This window comes from Clytia hemisphaerica, unplaced genomic scaffold, assembly GCF_902728285.1.
Source record: "Clytia hemisphaerica strain Z4C2 unplaced genomic scaffold, Clytia hemisphaerica genome assembly, whole genome shotgun sequence".
In the NCBI taxonomy this organism is placed as follows: Eukaryota; Metazoa; Cnidaria; class Hydrozoa; order Leptothecata; family Clytiidae; genus Clytia; species Clytia hemisphaerica.
Window position 1 is genome coordinate 19,858 of NW_027104135.1, and position 18,402 is coordinate 38,259.

General features: G+C 35.5%; 1 protein-coding gene and 1 long non-coding RNA gene across 3 annotated transcripts in view; one reads left to right on the top strand and one right to left on the bottom strand.

Moving 5' to 3' along the window:
* Positions 1-18,402, top strand: part of LOC136813668 (uncharacterized) — a 50,284-nt gene that overhangs the window by 7,013 nt on the left and 24,869 nt on the right. For both annotated transcript variants that reach the window (XR_010847525.1, XR_010847526.1), the window contains exons 2-3: positions 3,675-3,884; positions 5,232-5,467. This is a non-coding gene — a long non-coding RNA (uncharacterized lncRNA). The remainder of the gene's footprint in view (positions 1-3,674; positions 3,885-5,231; positions 5,468-18,402) is intronic.
* Positions 13,296-16,489, bottom strand: LOC136813675 (uncharacterized). The gene is made up of 4 exons (XM_067070172.1): positions 16,067-16,489; positions 15,128-15,287; positions 14,694-14,785; positions 13,296-14,273 (listed from the first exon to the last, which is right to left on the bottom strand). The coding sequence occupies exons 1-4, from the start codon at positions 16,487-16,489 to the stop codon at positions 13,965-13,967; spliced, it is 984 nt and encodes a 327-aa protein (XP_066926273.1). The 3' UTR covers positions 13,296-13,964.

The window sequence follows — 18,402 nt, forward strand, 5'->3', positions numbered from 1 at the left end:
CTGATCCATTACCTAGAGAATGGAAACAACATTGACGTTATCTATTTAGACTTCAGTAAAGCTTTTGATAGAGTAGACCATACCATTTTGTTACACAAGCTTCAGAAAAATGGCATAAACGGTAAACTCCTTGAATGGATCAGATCCTTTTTGACTCATCGAACACAGAGAGTTTCAGTAAACTCAACCTTGTCCTCAGAAACAGATGTTATTTCAGGTGTGCCGCAAGGATCTGTGCTGGGACCGCTATTGTTCCTGATCATGATTCAAGATATCGATAACAACATCCTTCATTCTATTTTGGCATCGTTTGCTGACGACACTCGTTTGATGAAAGAAATATCCAAACTGGAGGATGTTTATCATCTACAAAATGATCTAGACACTGTCTACAAGTGGACAGAAGACAACAACATGCAGCTGAATGGTCTTAAATTTGAGCACCTTGCCTATGGGAAAAACGACGCTCTGAAGCAAAGTTCTCGCTATTTTACCAACACAGCAACGTTGATCGAAAATAAAGACGAAGTTAAAGACCTTGGAGTCACCCTAGACACTCAGTTGACTTATGAGAAACATATCCAAGAACAAATCAAAAAAGTGAAAAATATAAGTGCATGGATATACCGCACATTTAAATCAAGGGAAATTGAAACCATGTTAACTTTATGGAAAGCACTAGCCATCCCTCATTTGGACTACTGCTCTCAACTCTGGTCTCCCTGGAAGCGTGGTCTTGTCCAGCAACTGGAAGAAGTTCAAAAATCATTTTTACATGGAATTCCATCCCTCAGACATCTCAATTATTGGGAAAAACTCAAATCATTAAAACTGTATAGCCTTGAAAGACGGAGAGAGCGGTATCAAATAATTTATACCTGGAACGTCATTGAAGGCAACGTCCCGAATTTTGATTATGACGAAAGTAAAGGAGGCATTTCCTGCCATATAAATCAGAGATTGGGGAGAATTTGCAATCTAAAAGCTGTCAATATCAAACACAAAAATATCTGGAGGGGAAGTCTTTCCCAAGAAGGCCCTCGATTATTCAACACCCTTCCCAGACCAATAAGAGATTTGACAAACTGCCCCAAAGAAGTATTCAAAAAACACTTAGACACCTTCCTCACAACTGTTCCGGACGAACCTCTGCTTGCCCACTATTTTAACCTTAGGCAAGCTGACTCCAACAGTCTCAAGGAAATGTCGAAGCATCGGACTCAACGAGTTGGATGAGCTGTTCAAGCAAAAGCCAAAAAGAGGTACAAGGTACAAGCCTTTCGCTGTGAGGCAACGAAGATACCAAAGTGCCAACTAAACTGAGAGATTTGATACATTGAACCAAATAGAAATAACAATAATTGCTTCTTATACAAAACATAATTTTTTATTGCAATATGTACAACAGCAGTAACAGCAGATCATAAAAAGTAATTATTTTTTACAATTCACACTTTTTAAATTACATTAATTGGCATCTTGACATTACAGCCATCTTGTTAGATGTTTTGTTTTGAGAGCTCTTGCAATAGTTTATCGTTCAACTTGCAGAGGGAATGTTTGTAAACATAGAATTTTTTTCAGAACAGTTATTTGGGGGGTCGGAATTAGACAGGGCTCTCGGATTTAGGACCACTCACGGTATATAGAATAAGAAATCATAGCATGGATCTCCAGGCTAGGTCTCCCTAGAGCAATTTACTTTCTTCTTAAGAGAATGCAGTCCGCTTGCTTGCGCTCACTTCGCTAAAACCGCAAGGGCCAATCTACACAGCGTGGAGCAATTCTAAAGCAAAAATAGGATAGTCCTCCAGTTGCTAGTGAAGATAGGGCTTTCTGTTACATGAAAAGGTGAAAGCTTCTTCGTAAAGACGAAAAGACATGTATCTATTTTTCGGATCCGATATGCGGGAATAGTGTCAGAACCTGCAGGCGACCTGGTAGGGTTGGGTATGGGTGTGGTTTGGGTGTGGTTACGTATCAGATTGGCTAGGAATTGGATTATTATCAGTTAGGGTTAGGGTTGGAGCTCGAAACAAGCACTCTTTTGTGATTTTCTCTTAATACAGTCTGGTCTGCAGTTTGTACAATATTGTATTATATGTTTGTACCATGGCATGAATCCGTGGCGCAGTGGATAAGGCAATGTGTTTCAAAACTTCGGAACTTTGCATTTAGTGGGTTCGAATCCCACCGGTGGCGATCTGTCGGTAAGTCATTCAGTAAGTTAGAAAACATAGAAAATGTCTGAGAAAGAACCAGAAAGTCAGAGAAACTACGAACAAGCGACTGGAAAGTACGAAATAAGTCCAGATCTGTCTTTCGTCTTTGTGAAGAAGCCACGACCACATGAAAACATGAAAAAGAAGAAAACAGAGCCAAGTTCATTTTCCATGAAAACATGGTTGGTCATGACATCATGATAATGCATGCAAACTTTTTTATGGACTTTGGTGTAATGTTTGGATGTTTTGAATGGTTAATTCGATCGTGTAAGACTGCTTTTTATTAATTTCTGTTTTGCTGCTCAGGTTGGCTAGAAAACATGGGTTTTCACTTTCATTCTTTAGGGAGACCAAGATAATTTTAGAACTTTGTATGTTGAGGTAATTTTTGTTTTTTCTAAAATTTTGAGCTTGAATATCCATAGCCTGGGTATCCAGACTCAAAATTTCAGAAAAAAACACTCTTACCTCAACATACAAAGTTTCTAAAATTTTAGGAGTCTGGTGCAACTAAAAAAGTTGGGTACAGTTTGTTTGATACAGCCTGTGATTGAGCCCTTGTTGACAGACTATCAAAACTTTGTAAACCCAGGCAGACACACATAATTAACTTACTGTAAGACCTCTTTTACATACTCAAAAAACTTTCAAAACTACTTTAAGCTACATCAAAACATCAGCCACATTTATAAAGGCTCTTTTCCAGCGGCCATTTTGTTTAGAAATGAACCTGCGTTTTCATTTTCATTTGTTTATCTTTTTTTGCAAGGTCAGCTTTTTCCATAAATTATGCGCGCGCATCGAAAAATATCAAAAACCCCGCAAAAATTCTGCTCAGTGACTGGGCGTGTACTGACCAATTAGAGACACTCGCAGCATATGCAGGGACAGATATCCCTGCAGACGAGTTACTTGGACCAGACCGTAAACCAGAGACAAAATATTAAAAAAAACTAGACAGTGAAATAGTTTACGGTCTGGATATCCAGGCTAGGATATCCAGGCTAACCAAATCGTATAATATGATACAAAATGCCTTTACCAAAAACCATAGCCAAGTTGTGCTACAATCCTTCAAGAAATATTTGAGACAAAGGGGAGTTCCCGGTGTAATTTTGAACACCACAATTGATTTTTAAGCGCCTTAAACTACAGTTGGAAAGTAGAGTTTTAACTCTGAGTTTTAACATGAGACTTAAGACTTAGGAGCTTAGGATCTCAGGATTTAAAAGCTCAAATTTGTTCGAATGAGGCTTGGAATATAGCCTAGAAGCCACCAAACACCTCTAAAATCGAAACATTCAATGGAAGAAAGTGGAAGTGCTAAAATAGCAATTCTCGCCCGAACTTAAAATTCTGAAAAACGTTAAAATACACTAAAATCTCAATATATTTCGTGGGAGATTGTAGTTGAGATTAAGCAATTATTTTCTTCTTTCTAAATCTTAGTTTCAATTGTACTGAAGGAAAGAAAATGGTCGAGTAGATCGAAGAAACTTTTGAGAACGCAAGATGGTTTATTTGGACCAAGGGGGATGTTGCAAACTGAAGGAGTCAGGCGAAACAGGAGACGCTGTGGAGGTTACCGCCTGATATATCCAACAACGCCAGTGTGGTATCTTGGAGACGGAGTGACTGGTTCCTCAGCTCACGAAACCGGTGAGTTTATTGCCAGACGATCTCAATCGAACGGAATCAACGATCGAACCAAATAGAACCCAATCGACCGATTGAAATTCGATTGTCGAACACAATCGAATCTCAATCAAATATTAGCGCAATTTTCAGATTCGATTGCGTTCAATTGATGTTCGATTGCGTTCGATTGCGTTCAATCGTCAATTCATTGACCCCCGGATTGTTCATCGCATAATTTCTATAGGAAATCGAAAGTAATTTAATTCGGCTTGTGATGTTTGAGAGCTTGGATGTTGGGAAGCTGCAAGAATAAAGCCAAACGATCTCAATCGAACAGAATCGACGATCGAACCAGTCGAATATTACCCAGAATTTTGACGTTCGATTGAGATTCGATTGCGTTCGACAATTGAATTTCAATCGGTCGATTGCGTTCGATTTTGTTCGACTGGTCCGATCGTCGATTCCGTTCGATTGAGATCGTCTGGTTATTGTTTCTCTTTGTGGTCCTTGAGCTTGAGTTTTTGCTTTAAGAAAGTTCAGTCAAATTAGCTAAGTCACAACAATATGTAAAAAACACTCTTCTTTAAGATTAGTACATTACAGAAATTAGACTAGATACTTAATATGATGTCTGGAAATGCACAAAAACGAACCAAAAATCAACCAGAATCCAACACGAAACTACTTGCTTCACTTGTTGTATTCAAAATTTGCTTTGTTATTAAAAAGTGGCCAAACTATAGAATACACAGATTTCTTATTACTATATTCATATAAAAAAAGTCACAAAACGTTGGGTAAAGCTCTGATTGGCTGAGACATCCAAAGATTACCGTTTTTTGTGACTTTTTTACATGAATCTGACATGACATGAATGAATCTGCTAATAGGAAATTTGTGCATTAATTTTGTTCAGATGGCTGATTAACGCGACTGTTTTCGGCATATCAAAGGGCGTCTATTATCCCTCTCTGATGGTAAATTTGCCCGATCCTTTGGAGCTTAAGCGTGAGCGGCCGCCAACAGGCATTTTGAATATCAGATAAGGGCTCAGTTAAAGAATCTTGACCACTTGGTCAGGATTTTAAAGGCAAAATTAACATTTTTTTCATATTTTTAGAAAATACTTAAAATCACATCACATACTTACATTTTAACAAATTATTCGCTGTTTAGAGAAGGTCTTATACAAAATAGGAAAGGTATTGAGAGTGGAAGTGATATATTTTTTGAAGTTATACTATATTGTGTAGTTCTTTGAGACAAAAAAGCATAACTTCAAAAATGTTTAGCTCCCCTTTAAGAATGCAAAAGATGTGCACTAAGTGTTGAGCTTCGCATAATTGTTTATTATCTATTTTTCAGATATCAAATTTCTGTACACAATATGCAAACTGTGGACTGATGTCGTATAACCGAAAGAAATGAATGGCATCTTGTTCATTTGAAGACAAATAATTAATTACATGTGTTTCATTTTATGGTATATGATTGAACTTATTTTACTGGAATCTCTCAAAGTATTGCATTGAAGCTGTTTGGTTTGCGGCTGGACATGATTGGTTTGCATTGTGAGTGACCTCCACGAATTCGATTGCATTGTAAGATCTGTATTTTTATTTATTTTTCATCTATTTTATATGCATTGTGGTTAGAAACTTAGAAGCAGCCTATTAAAAAAATGGTGTAGGTCTGGGTTCGATTTTCATATGTTCACTAATACCTTATAGGAAGAAATTTTGGCGGGAATTTAATTTGGCAAATGGTCAAAAAAGTTTTTTCAGAGGGAATTAAATTTGGCGGTTAACTTGAAAAATTAAATTTGGCAGGAATTTAATTTGGCGGATGAAGGATATTATTGTCCAAAAAACGCCATTAAAAAAGGAAAAACCTGTTTTAAGGCCTGATATAGCACACATTTGGGGAAATAAATAGAGCAATTTAAATTTGGCGGGAATTTAATTTGGCGGATGACGTAAAAAATTTAATTTGGCGGGAACTTAATTCAGCGGATTTTGACCAAATCCGCCAAATTAAGTTCCCGCCAACATTTCTTCCCTTAAGGCAATTTCTCATGATAAAGCTCATATGATTGCTACAATAAAAAGCATACTGTGGTCACACATTCACTGTAAATGGAGACACCATAATTTCTAAAATGCGAGGGGTCTCCGATTTTTCTTGTTGTGAGCTGATGATGCATTGCCAATTCTTCATGCCATTATTTTGTTTAGTATTTAAAATCGTTGCGAGGAATCCTTTTTTGGAATTTTGGAGACATAGCAAAAAAGATTTGTGCATAATCTCGGATGTATTTCCCTTCCAAAATATTCTAGACATCCTGCTATGCAGTGCTATGTAAAAGATAGTAACATTGCAACTTTGCAAGCATGTTGTTGTGCCGCTGTGACCACAACAGTAAGATAGGTATCGTCTTAAAAAGAAAAAGATTCCATTACCTTTTCCACTCTACCAGAAAGGAATATGCTCTTGGTTGAGGAGATTTTTGATGTTTTCTTTTAGCTAATCAACTTGTTAGTGAAAGTAGTACAACTTTTTTTATCTATAATAGGCGCAAACATTTACAAACACCTAAAGTTCCTACCCTCCCAAAGACCAAAGAGTTTATGATTACACATCATAGCAGACACAATAATGGCGTGGTGTGATGTATCTACGATACCAGGCTTTTGCGGGGTCATCATTTCAAGTCTTGCTTTTCTTGCTCTCCTCTTTTTTTAATGTAGTTGTATATACCACCTGCCATATATATTTTTTCATTCTTTCTAAATTTTGTTTGATTCCCTTCCTTCTGGTGGGAAATGTGTAGATGAAGCCATTATTTTTCCGGAAATCCTTTCGGTTTTAGTTTTTTCTTCATTTTTGCGCAATGATGTAAAATGGAAACGTCTGTAATCTGATGGATTTCGGCCGAAAGTGGCTTAAAATTGGGGTTTTTGGGACTTTGTGCAAAATTGCTTCAATAGTTTTTTCTGATTTTTTGCATAAAGACAAAGGAAGTTTTTCCTGTAAAAAATATAATTTGGTGGAAATAATTTGAACTGAGTAAATGACTGTGATGGTTGCACTGTTTGACGAAGAGTTAACTCTGGTGGTAATTGATGAAACGTTGTTGACTCCGGTGGAAGCATGTGATTTTGACTGTGGTTATTCTGTATTCGCCACCGCTTCTATTGTTCCTGTAAATGAAAATATTTGTTTGTCAGAAATGAGTCTCCTGATTAAAATCTTCACCATTGGGAAAATTGGTTTACATTTCATTATTTAGGATTATATACTGACTTTGGTGCATTTAGAGGTTCTGGAGGTTCGTCCTCATTATAGCTATAAAAAATAACTGATAAAATGAAAAAATAAATCTTACGTCTTTCCAAAAAAAGGCCAACGGCTCTCTTGGTAAAGGTCTTGCCATTTTAATATCTTGATAAAATTCTCGGGTCACTTGCTCTAAAAGGTTTTTCTCTCAGTTCGCACCTGTAAAATAATTTTCAAGTTTACATAATTAATGATTGCTTTATTGATTGTACCAATTTACATAGTACTTTAGTCAAAATCTCCTGGTGCTCCACACCCACTTGTTTGATAGACGCACAATGTCACTACTTGTGCGGCAATTTTGATCGATGTAGCCGATATTGTGATTGTCTGGTAAATCATCAAGTAAAGAGTGGAGAGAAAAGATACCTGGTCATTTGTTTGTATGGAAACTGAACCAAGAAAAGTTGAATCCTGAAATGTAATAGACCAAAATTTGCTTGGGGAATACAGATAAAGAAAGACATACAGAAAAATACTCATATATAAATTTTACCAAATACTAATCATATAGCATTATAGGGGAGTGAATCACTCCAATCATCGTAAACATATTTCAAGAACATATAACTATTTTCTGTCTAGTGCTTGATTGCACAGACCATCAATTGACAATCCACTTGATTCAACAAATTGATCTAATAAAGTCTTACAAGGCTTTCCACATTTTGTATTATTGTCACAGTTGAAGGGAAGCATTTTTACTGATCGGTCAAGGGGCATTCTATTCACATGTTTTATATGCACTATGATAAAATAATAGCTATCGAAACACCTTTAACCTACAATATCAAACTTTAAAAAAGTGCTTCTTTTCTTCTGCATTCGTTTTCCATCTTGATCTTCAAGCCTTCAAAATTATGTTGATAAAGTCCATTATCGAATGATGAAGCGCGCAATATCATTCCATGTCCTTTATTTAATTGTATTAAGAAATAATTAAATAAATATTATGTTTGCTATCCATGACATGATCCAAAGAAATCTTCTCATTTGTACTTCTCAATCCGTATTTTGTGAGTGACACACTTCTTTATCTTCAATTTGACTGCCCTTCGTAACTTTATCTCTTGTACAGTATTTAGAAACTCTGTCATTAAGTTAATTACTTGATAAATTACTTACTTAACATCTTTAAATGGACCATTTAAATGCCATCTTTAATTTCTTCATTCTTGTACTTCAGTGTCGTTTTCAAGTAAATCGTTAAAAAATGTTCTGTATAGTATGACAGAATACTCTTCTTGTGAAATTAGTATGTATAGATCCAACAATGCCAGACAATTTCAAAAAGTATAAAAAGAAGCATAACCCAAAAATAAACATTTCCTTGGATTTTTAAATAAAAAACAACAAGAAAATAGAGTCGATGTTGTAGGAATATTTCGACGATCTTTATGTCATCATTTTCAACCATATCAATATGGAGAATCAGTTATCAAATGTTTTATTTTTACATAAGTGTCCCCATTTCATATCAGACACATATTTCATATCAGGACAGTGTCTGTTTATTGTTATATTGTGCTGATATAAGCAAAAAAGAATACTTTTCTTTTCCTCTTTCTGAACAATTTTGCTCCACATTCGTGTCAACCCAATGTGAAAAAGCTTGAGAATAAATCTTATCAAAAATGTTGTAAAACGCTGGTTTGTTTAAAACCTCACCACTTGGTTTGTTTAAATTTTAGCAGTCATATATAAGCGTCCTTCAAATTTTGGATATTTTTTACACAACCTTAAAGATCTGTCACTAACATTCTTAACATCGGTGTGAATTTTTTTACACTTATCTGTCACTAACATTCTTTACAGCGGTGAGAATTTTACACCAAGCCACATTTTTGTTTGCTGTTTTCAGATTTTGAAAATTATCTCTCTATGAATTAACGAGAATCTCTTCTTTCTGGTAATTCCGAATCGGACGTTTGGAAGAGACTGAATGTATCGGTAGTCTGCTTGGTGAATGCTTCGCTGCAGCTACGAGATGGGAAGAATATCTGTGGAGCAGGATTCATGGATAACGATTGAATTTTATTGATAGCATATTATCTCATATCATATTTCCAATATTGGCAAAAATCAGTCAGTTTTTTTCCAATGTCTATAATAATTCCTTGGTTGGTCAAAATTTCATTTGCTTCAACCTTAGTTGAAGTTTAACTATTATATCTGATACGGTCGAGTAGGCTATATTGAAGGTATTGCTCATCAAAAAGATCTTAGCTTAGTCATCTTCCATTTCTGGAATATTTTTCGGCTTAATATCAAGCTTAACACTTAACACTTGCCACTGGCCGCGTCTAAGTTCACAACAACGGTCCAATGCTTTTGTTGACCAAGAGTGGGTAGTGCGGATGTTCAATGACATTTTGAAGCTGTACATTGACAACTTCAGATTTCTTCTTATCAACGATGTAAAAATAATAGATAACCAACTACCTCTAGAAGGCACTTCTCCCAAGAGAACAACCATTGTTTTCCTATTGAAATGAACACTCTATTAAAAAGCTCTGTGTGCAGTGCGTGTTATGCTTTTAGCTAGATTTTGACACACTTTTTGACATCCACTGAATTGATAGAAAATTGAATTGTTATTTACTGCAAATTTTGGAAATTTTTTCAAAAGATAAAGGTACCAATCTTTAGACAAATTGACTACGGATCGGCCTGATACCACTTAATCTTCATCTGGATAAATAAACGCTCATAAAATGCTGTTATCTGACAAATATATGTGTGATTTGAAATGCGATATCTCACGTATGAAAAGTACATGAAGGTTGCATGATACAAAATAAACAGATGAATGTTTATAGAACAATAATTTTTTTTCTGTGAGGCTGCCTATAGGAAAATACACTTTTCTAACCCAAATTTTGGAAAAATATACATCACGTGATCGATTCTGTCCAATAGAAGGTTGCAAATGAAGCAAGTTTTTATTTAATTGCACTTTTTACGATGCAAAATGTCATTAATATTTTTACAACCGTAACACGGATGTTTTTTGAGAATCAAGGCAAGTTGGTTATCTATTATTTTTACATCGTTGTTCTTATCCAATCCCAAATAATCGATTCGTTTCCCACAAAAGACACACTTGATTTAGTTTTGTCCCTGCTACAATACGACATTTCACAAGTTTAATGGTGTTTTCATCGAGTCTGCTAAATTACGTGGGTTACGTGCGTGTTGTGGGTTCGTGGGTCAAAATATCTCGTGGGTTCGTGGGTCCAAAAAAAAATCACGTGGGTTGAAATTGCTCGTGGGTTCGTGGGTCAAAATCGCTCGTGGGTCCAAATTTTCCCGTGGGTCCAAAATTTTCCGTTGGTCCGAAATGTTCCAAAAATCCCAATACTGTAACATCGTGTAAGATATGATATTTTAAGCAGCGAGAGCTGTAAACATCGTTTACATTTCGCTGTTTCATATCTATTCTTAAATCCATCATCTTCTCATTCAGAGAAATATCATATCAATTAATTTACACTTCCCCTCCCTTATACGAGTTATGAGTATTCTAGATGAGTATTCACGAGTTATGGAGCGTGTATAATTTAATTATGGCTCTCTGTAAAATTTTTGTGTTAATCTAATAGTTTTTGAATTGATAAGCTGGTCAGCTGACTCTATATACAATTTCTAAAGGAATTCTTTTATATAAGAATAACAAATTTCATCCCTTTCTTTTATAAAAATCGGATATTATATATTTATCATCGAGAGTAAATTTCGCGTTGATCTTTTTCAGATCCTCGTCATCGATGTGACGAACATTGCAAAATTCTTCTGAGTCAAGCATAAAAATAAGCACAAATATAATGTGCTTACATGATACGGCTGACCCATGTTTTTTAAAGTCTGGGCAGGTGCATGTAGGTACATTACACACTGTAACGTGGTAATGTACCCTGCCGGACGAAGTTCCAACGATATGTACTTCCGTTTTTAGTACTGAATGTTTCACAACTTTTCTAACCTTCATAACATTTTCAAGTTTTTTAGCACTCTCAAGTCTGCCCTGGAACATCTTATCTTTCCTTTTTTGTTTTTTGGGTGGTGGCTCACATCCACTATTCGGTTCTAATGGTTTCCGTTTTTCACCATTTAGAGAATCAACCATAAAGTCAGTAATATCCTTTCCAAATCGTTCAGCGTGAGCGATATCTTTATATGCTTGTTGCCTCTCTCTCGAACATTTTGATGGACAACACCCACTTTCATGTCCACCTTTTTCGAGGTCCTCTAGATCTATAATTAACAGAATACTATCTCTAATGTCAAAAAAGGTGCACTCGAGTAAACCTACACCCATGCGGTCACGATTTTTGTATCCCGCATGGACAACTTCGGCAAGATTGCTTTGAGGTGCGTCAATGGGGGTAAATGCTTTAAAAATATACTCCTTGCGAAAATCCCACCACGAAATCCAGTCGTTTAAGTCGTTGTGTTTTTTTGCGAATGTCTTGATTTCTTTCAAAGAGTATTCGTGTCACATCAAAAAATAGATAAAAATATTTGTTGTTATGACAACAGCTATATAAGCGGAGGTAAATCATTTGGTGTGACCGCGCTCTTATTTTAAAACCTGTAACAAGTATTTAATTACTTGAAATTAAAAAGAAAAGTATGAATGGAACACAATTGGTGTTTGCTGTCTCTTTTTTACATACTTCAAAAATGAGGCATTTTTAAATTAATGCCACTTAATAACAAAAAATGTTTACCTCTTTATATACAAATAAAAATGGGGCAATTAAAAACTTATGCTACTTAAAAAACAAATGTTCATCACTTGAAAAGGGAAACTTTTCGAAGAAATGCTGCAAAAATTCACATCCAATCAGTTTCGTTCAACAATTCTGTTGATGTTCTGGGCAAAGTTTTTGTTGACTTTATGTTCAGAATAAAACAAAAAACAATTACGAGCGCTTGAAAGGACACAATAAAAAAAAAACAAATGTTCATCACTTGAAAAAGGGAAACTTTTCGAAGAAATGCTGCAAAAATTCACATCCAATCAGTTCGTTCACAATTCTGTTGATGTTCTGGGCAAAGTTTTGTTGACTTTATGTTCAGAATAAAACAAAAACAATTACGAGCGCTTGAAAGGACACAATAAAAAAAAAAACAAATGTTCATCACTTGAAAAAGGGAAACTTTTCGAAGAAATGCTGCAAAAATTCACATCCAATCAGTTCGTTCACAATTCTGTTGATGTTCTGGGCAAAGTTTTGTTGACTTTATGTTCAGAATAAAACAAAAACAATTACGAGCGCTTGAAAGGACAGAATATCAAAATAACATTTTATGCATTTTGAACATTGATTTCAACAAGCAAGATTTCAAAACTTGTTTTGAGACTGTGGAGAAAATCAAGCCCACAAAAAGCGAAAGTTACATGAAATTACTGAAACACGACTCTCTGGCCTCTTTCCTCAGTAGAAACAAAAGTGTGTCTGTAAAAGATTACAAGTTGATCCTTCACTTCACAAAGGAGCTCTTAAAACAAGAGTGGTTAAATATATACGATCCTACAGTTAAAAGTGTGTGTAAATATTATATCCTACAGTTAAAAACATTATCCTACGGTTAAAAATATATCCTACGGTTAAAAATATATCCTACGGTTAAAAATATATCCTACGGTTAAAAACATTATCCTACGGTTAAAAACATATATACGGTTAAAAATATATCCTACGGTTAAAAATATATCCTACGGTTAAAAATATATCCTACGGTTAAAAACATTATCCTACAGTTAAAAATATATCCTACGGTTAAAAATATATCCTACGGTTAAAAACATTATCCTACAGTTAAAAACATATCCTACGGTTAAAAATATATCCTACGGTTAAAAACATTATCCTACAGTTAAAAACATATCCTACGGTTAAAAATATATCCTACGGTTAAAAACATTATCCTACAGTTAAAAACATTATCCTACAGTTAAAAACATTATCCTACAGTTAAAAACATTATCCTACAGTTAAAAACAGTTAAACCTACAGTTAAAAACATCCTATAGTTAAAACTATGTACAGTTAAAAACATACCTACGGTTAAAAACATTATCCTACAGTTAAAAACATTATCCTACAGTTAAAAACATTATCCTACAGTTAAAAACATATCCTACGGTTAAAAATATATCCTATGGTTAAAAATATGTATGTTTAAAGATATAAAATGTGTACCCATTTTTGGTTGAGCAACCTGTCAAAAATTTGTGGATGTACACATCTTTTTTGGATTTTTTTCTAAGGATTTTAGGATTTCAGCCCAAAAGTTGGTTATGGATTACAAACCAAAAGCACTTGGCGATTTTAAAAATTTCAATTTTTACCACATTTTATGCCTAAATTACCTCGAATTTGGTATAAAAAATACCTCCATCTCACATTTTGATGTCAAATGATGCCGAAAATGCCTCTTTTTTAGGCATTTTTTGTTGCGTGCTCAGTTGATAATCAGTTTCTTATTTTTTGGCTATGTATTTTCAGAGCCTTAGCAACTCGGTTGCTTATTAAAAAATGTGTATCATGTTTCGTAAGATTTCCAGACCAAGGAAAAATACACTATTTACATTAAAATATCCAATAATACTTTTAAAAACGACAATGAAGAATGTCTGTTATGGAAGAATCCAACCCATCCTTCATTAGTTCTAAAGCATTGTTGGTAAAAAACAATGAATAAAAACAGAAAAAAATGTCAAGCTAAATACTAACAAAAAGAAAAACAATGGAGTTAAGCATCAAGAATATAATCTTGGAAACATTTCCAGTGTTCATTAGCTTGATTTAAGATCGAGGCTGGCGCTTGAAAATCCTTGAACAACAAGAATTGTAAAATGGTCAAGCACAGCTCCAATTCTTGAGGATAATCTACGTTCAGCATATAGAACGTGGCAACCAGCGCTACAATCGCCCTTGAAATATTTTCTTCAGTGAATACAATTGTCTTGTGCACGAGGAGATGAGCTTTACTATTATCGACTACTAAAATCGGATGACTCGACTGCAGTTTACCAACTACTTTTTCGGGGTCTTCGTGATTCTACAAATGGAAGAGATTGAAAACATTTTACTTTAATCGGATTTATTTTCGCCATTTTCGCGAAAATAAAACTCGCGAAATCGTTTGGGATAGCTCATTCATGCGATTTGAAATCGCATTTTCGGCGGAGAAACCACCATCCATTTTTATGACCTTTTTGACCCAAATGTTAATATAAAAAAAGTCGTCTAGCACGTCTGTGCACACAAAGAACATGGTCGCTTTTACAAAACAGAAAAAATCTGCAACCAGGACCTGTAAGAATCCTGATTTTTGAAAAGCTAATGTATAGAGTCGAACCTAGAGAGGGTACGATTTAATTTTGGACACTTTGGTACAAATTGACAATCTCAAGCTAGAATCACAAGAACAAAAATTTTCTGAAAATTTCAGTAAGGAAAAGCATAAGCTGATGCTTACCTCAATTTCAATGATGAGCTTTTTCTTGACGACTCTCTTCGAAACTGTGAAGATCGTTGGGAGATAGGTCAACATGTGAAGGAGTTTACCATCTAAATAAGAATAAAAAACATCGATTTGCACATATACAATAACGCGCAGAGGAGTTTCCATCTCTCTTGAAAATCCTCCATTAGAAAAGATGTTCCCCACTCACAAAATGGTTTGCTTCCCGAAAATTAGGGTTACCTATTTTGCACTAAGGTCAGAGCCCTAAAGAAGTGTGCATCCGTTTCACAATGGTTTCGAGAAAACTTAAAACCACATGGGAATAACAAAGGATTTTAAGGAAAGACTCCAATGGGTGTTTTACTATCTGTGAGAGAGTATCAAAGTAAACTCAGAGGTCCAAAATTCGTCTCAAATAAAAAAGAAAATAAAATAAAAAAATATACCACTTGAACACTGCTTTGGTGGTTTGATAGCATGTTTGCTCATCCCAAAGTAAATGATGTTGTCCAAATGTTGTTGGAGTCTCTGTGTACATACATTCATGTATCCATCCTCGGTTAAAAATTCTTTCGTTTTGTTTATTCTTCCGACTTCATTCACGATCTGCGAAGGAAAAAAAGTTAAAAAAATTAAATTTTAATCCCAAAAATTCATGTCGGAAAAACTTGCACCAATTATCTAACTTGCTGAAATACAAACGTGCTGAAAATAAATTAGGCAAATTTCAAGCGAATTTCATTGGGTCCCAGGGGTTGGATCACAGATTTATAAAGCCAGAAGGGCTAGATGTGCAACTATAAGCTTTCTCCAGCAAAAAAAGTGAAGCACGACTTTGGCGCCAAAACTATTTTCTCCGAATGATAGATTGAAAAATATATTTTAATTGTTTCGAAGAACGAAGCGTTTTGGGTTTCTCAGAGATTCTCTCTGAGAACGCTCGCGCAATCCTCCACACAGTGATTCTAGTCACGTGACCTTGGTAGGAAATCCTAAATATTTGCTTCACTTTTCTTACAAGGCCGCGGATCTAGCCCTTCGGGCTTTAAAAACTCATTGGATTGGCTGCCCCCTTGAGAATTCTGGAAATTCCTCCCCTACCTAGAGATTTTCTCCCTTGCATCTGATTTTTACCCCTTGATTTTCAAAAAGACCTTTGTTCATCCTTTTGGCATTTTTCCAAAACACCACTCTTTAGAGGAGGGGGACACTATTTAATTTACAACTGGCTCTATACTATTTCAAAATCGAGGTTAGTTCAAAAAATAACATAACAATGCTCAAAGCACTAGGCAAAAAATATAGACACTCTAAAATGAAATTAGTTCATCACCACATTCACTATTATTATAAAGAAAATTTTGTTATACGTGGAGAGACCATACCTCAATAGGATATTTGAATGCTGGATATTCTTGGATGAACTCAGCTACGATGTTGGCTGGTGATTTCTTTGTAGAAGCCTTTAGAGATGCTAAAAAATATCTCCTCCCCTCAAAAGAAAACGCCTCTGGTATACTTGATAAAAGAAGTCCGTAGGCTAGCTTTTTGAATTCCTCGCCATGTTCCCCTAACTTTTTAACTTTTCTCTCGACGGACTGCTTAAAGTGGAATTCACATGTTTTAGTCTTTTGCTTAACAACTTCACCGTAAATCTGACATAGTCCAATGACATTCGCTCCGGCCATATCCGTTACCCATCCTTTAGGATCGAATTTCTCTGTCAAATTGTTAACTTCTTTAAACGCCTCATTAAAGCGCCTCCAAAATAAAGCAACGTAAATATGGTCTTCATGTTTACAATTCATATTTGCTAAAACTACCTGTTTGCGAAGCATTGGATGATAAACACTGACAGTAAGGGTGACAAACACTGACAGTAAGGTTGACGTAATCTTTCACGCGCTTGTGATTGCCGTCGAAGTGACAATATTCCTTTGACAGGAAGTGGTCACCGGAAGCCTGCATATTCCTTGCAATTTTCATTCTCAAGGTTGATGTTTTGAAAACGAGTTCATTATTCATGTCGATGGTTTTGATTAGCCAAGGGTCACGAGTGTCTGTAAGTCTGAGATTTTTTCTAATCCTGAAATCCACCCTCTTCCGTGCGGCTCCGAGAACTTTCCTTTGTTTAATCTTTTCGTTGGAAAGATTCCTTACGTTCGAAACCCGCCGTGCATTTTTTGTAACCTCGCTCCAATCTTTGTGGGCTCGCAAGTCAGAGACAATGCTCATTGTTTGGATTTCCCGTGGCCTGACGTTGGCATTTCTTTTTACAGCATCTCGGACAATAGATACAGGTCGATGATCTTTCTTTTTGGCTTCACATGTATGGAGTCCAATATGGTAAATAAGCACCTCAGTGTCAGAACGGAAGCAAGTGTACTTTCTCGCATTACATGATGTGTGGAATCCTGAAACTTCACAGTATTCACAAAGAGATTTCTTTTTAAACCGATTTTTGTTTGGGTGTTTGAACTCGATGAAAAATGGACAGTCAGTGTTTGGACAAGTATATCCTCCGGAACAATCTCTATACCTAACACTTTCAAAGCCTTGTCCATGTAGTTCTTGAGTCTCGTTTCCATCTTCTCCCATCCTGCAGCTTCTCGTGAATCTCGCTACGCTTTTTATCTGCTTTGACTTTGTAAATACACAAGCCATCAATGTTATACGGTATATTATCAACCTCCTGCTCCTCCTGATCTTCCCATACGACTCTTGGGATTTTGACCTGCCCACGACCATCTTCTTCTAAGATTATATCGTTATCTAATATGTCGTCACAAACAGCAGGGAAGTGTAAGTTGTCAGTAAACTCCTCGTCGCTGGAATCGTGGATCACAATCGGAGCTTGATTATCTGAAACATTAGAAAAAAATGCGAATTGAGCGAGTGGCTTTCCAAAAAGACAAAAAGCTACCGCGCGATCAATTTCGTGGCCACGCGGACCCCCTTAAAACAAATTTCACCATGAAACTACAGTATATTCGAAATTTTCTACCATAGACACGTCCATTTTTTTTAAGTGACGTACTGAGCTGAACATTTTTAACCTAGAAGACTCTTCAGTGGTGAATTTTTTTTCATTTTTCATCTTCATTTTCTAATTCTTTTCATTTTTTTGTATGACAATATTAATATCACGAATAATTTTTAACGAGCACAAAATCGCAATCTAATTCAAACTCTATTAAAAGTTATTTGCGTTTGTAATTTTACTGACAGCTAATTGAAAAGAACTTTAGCTTTAGCTGGTAGTACGTTAGATCGGGTTTAGCTTCTTACCCATTGGTTTGGAAGCGAAGGGTTTCATATTGAAGCTTTCATCTGTCGAATAACCATCTAGGACTAAAATGGTTAGAGAAGTATTTTTACTATAATTAAATAACTTCGGAGAAATATTACACTTACACTTACAAAAGTTCTCAAAATATACAGAAAGGAAGATCTAACCCAGACTTTCGTGGTGATTTTTTACTCCAAGTAAGAAACATCGGTGATTTGAAGTTAAAGTACGTTAGGAAACAATTTGGTGCAGAATTATTTCATTGACATGGCCTCGACGCAACTGCTAATCACAAAGTTTCAAAATTTAAGTAAACACCGTCTTACCATCTTCATTTGATAGTGCAAAGAAACGATTTTTCTTTAAAATCTCAGTTTCTCCTTCGTCTTAATCCCTCCCTGTACAGTCTAAAAAGTTAGGTAATTACCACCC

Coding starts and splice junctions, on each gene's coding strand:
- LOC136813675 (XM_067070172.1), bottom strand. CDS start 16,489: ATGAATTGTAAACATGAAGACCATATTTACGTTGCTTTATTTTGGAGG. Junction 15,288..16,066: donor CATTCAAATATCCTATTGAG/GTATGGTCTCTC, acceptor TTTCCTTCGCAG/ATCGTGAATGAAGTCGGAAG. Junction 14,786..15,127: donor ACCAAAGCAGTGTTCAAGTG/GTATATTTTTTT, acceptor ATTCTTATTTAG/ATGGTAAACTCCTTCACATG.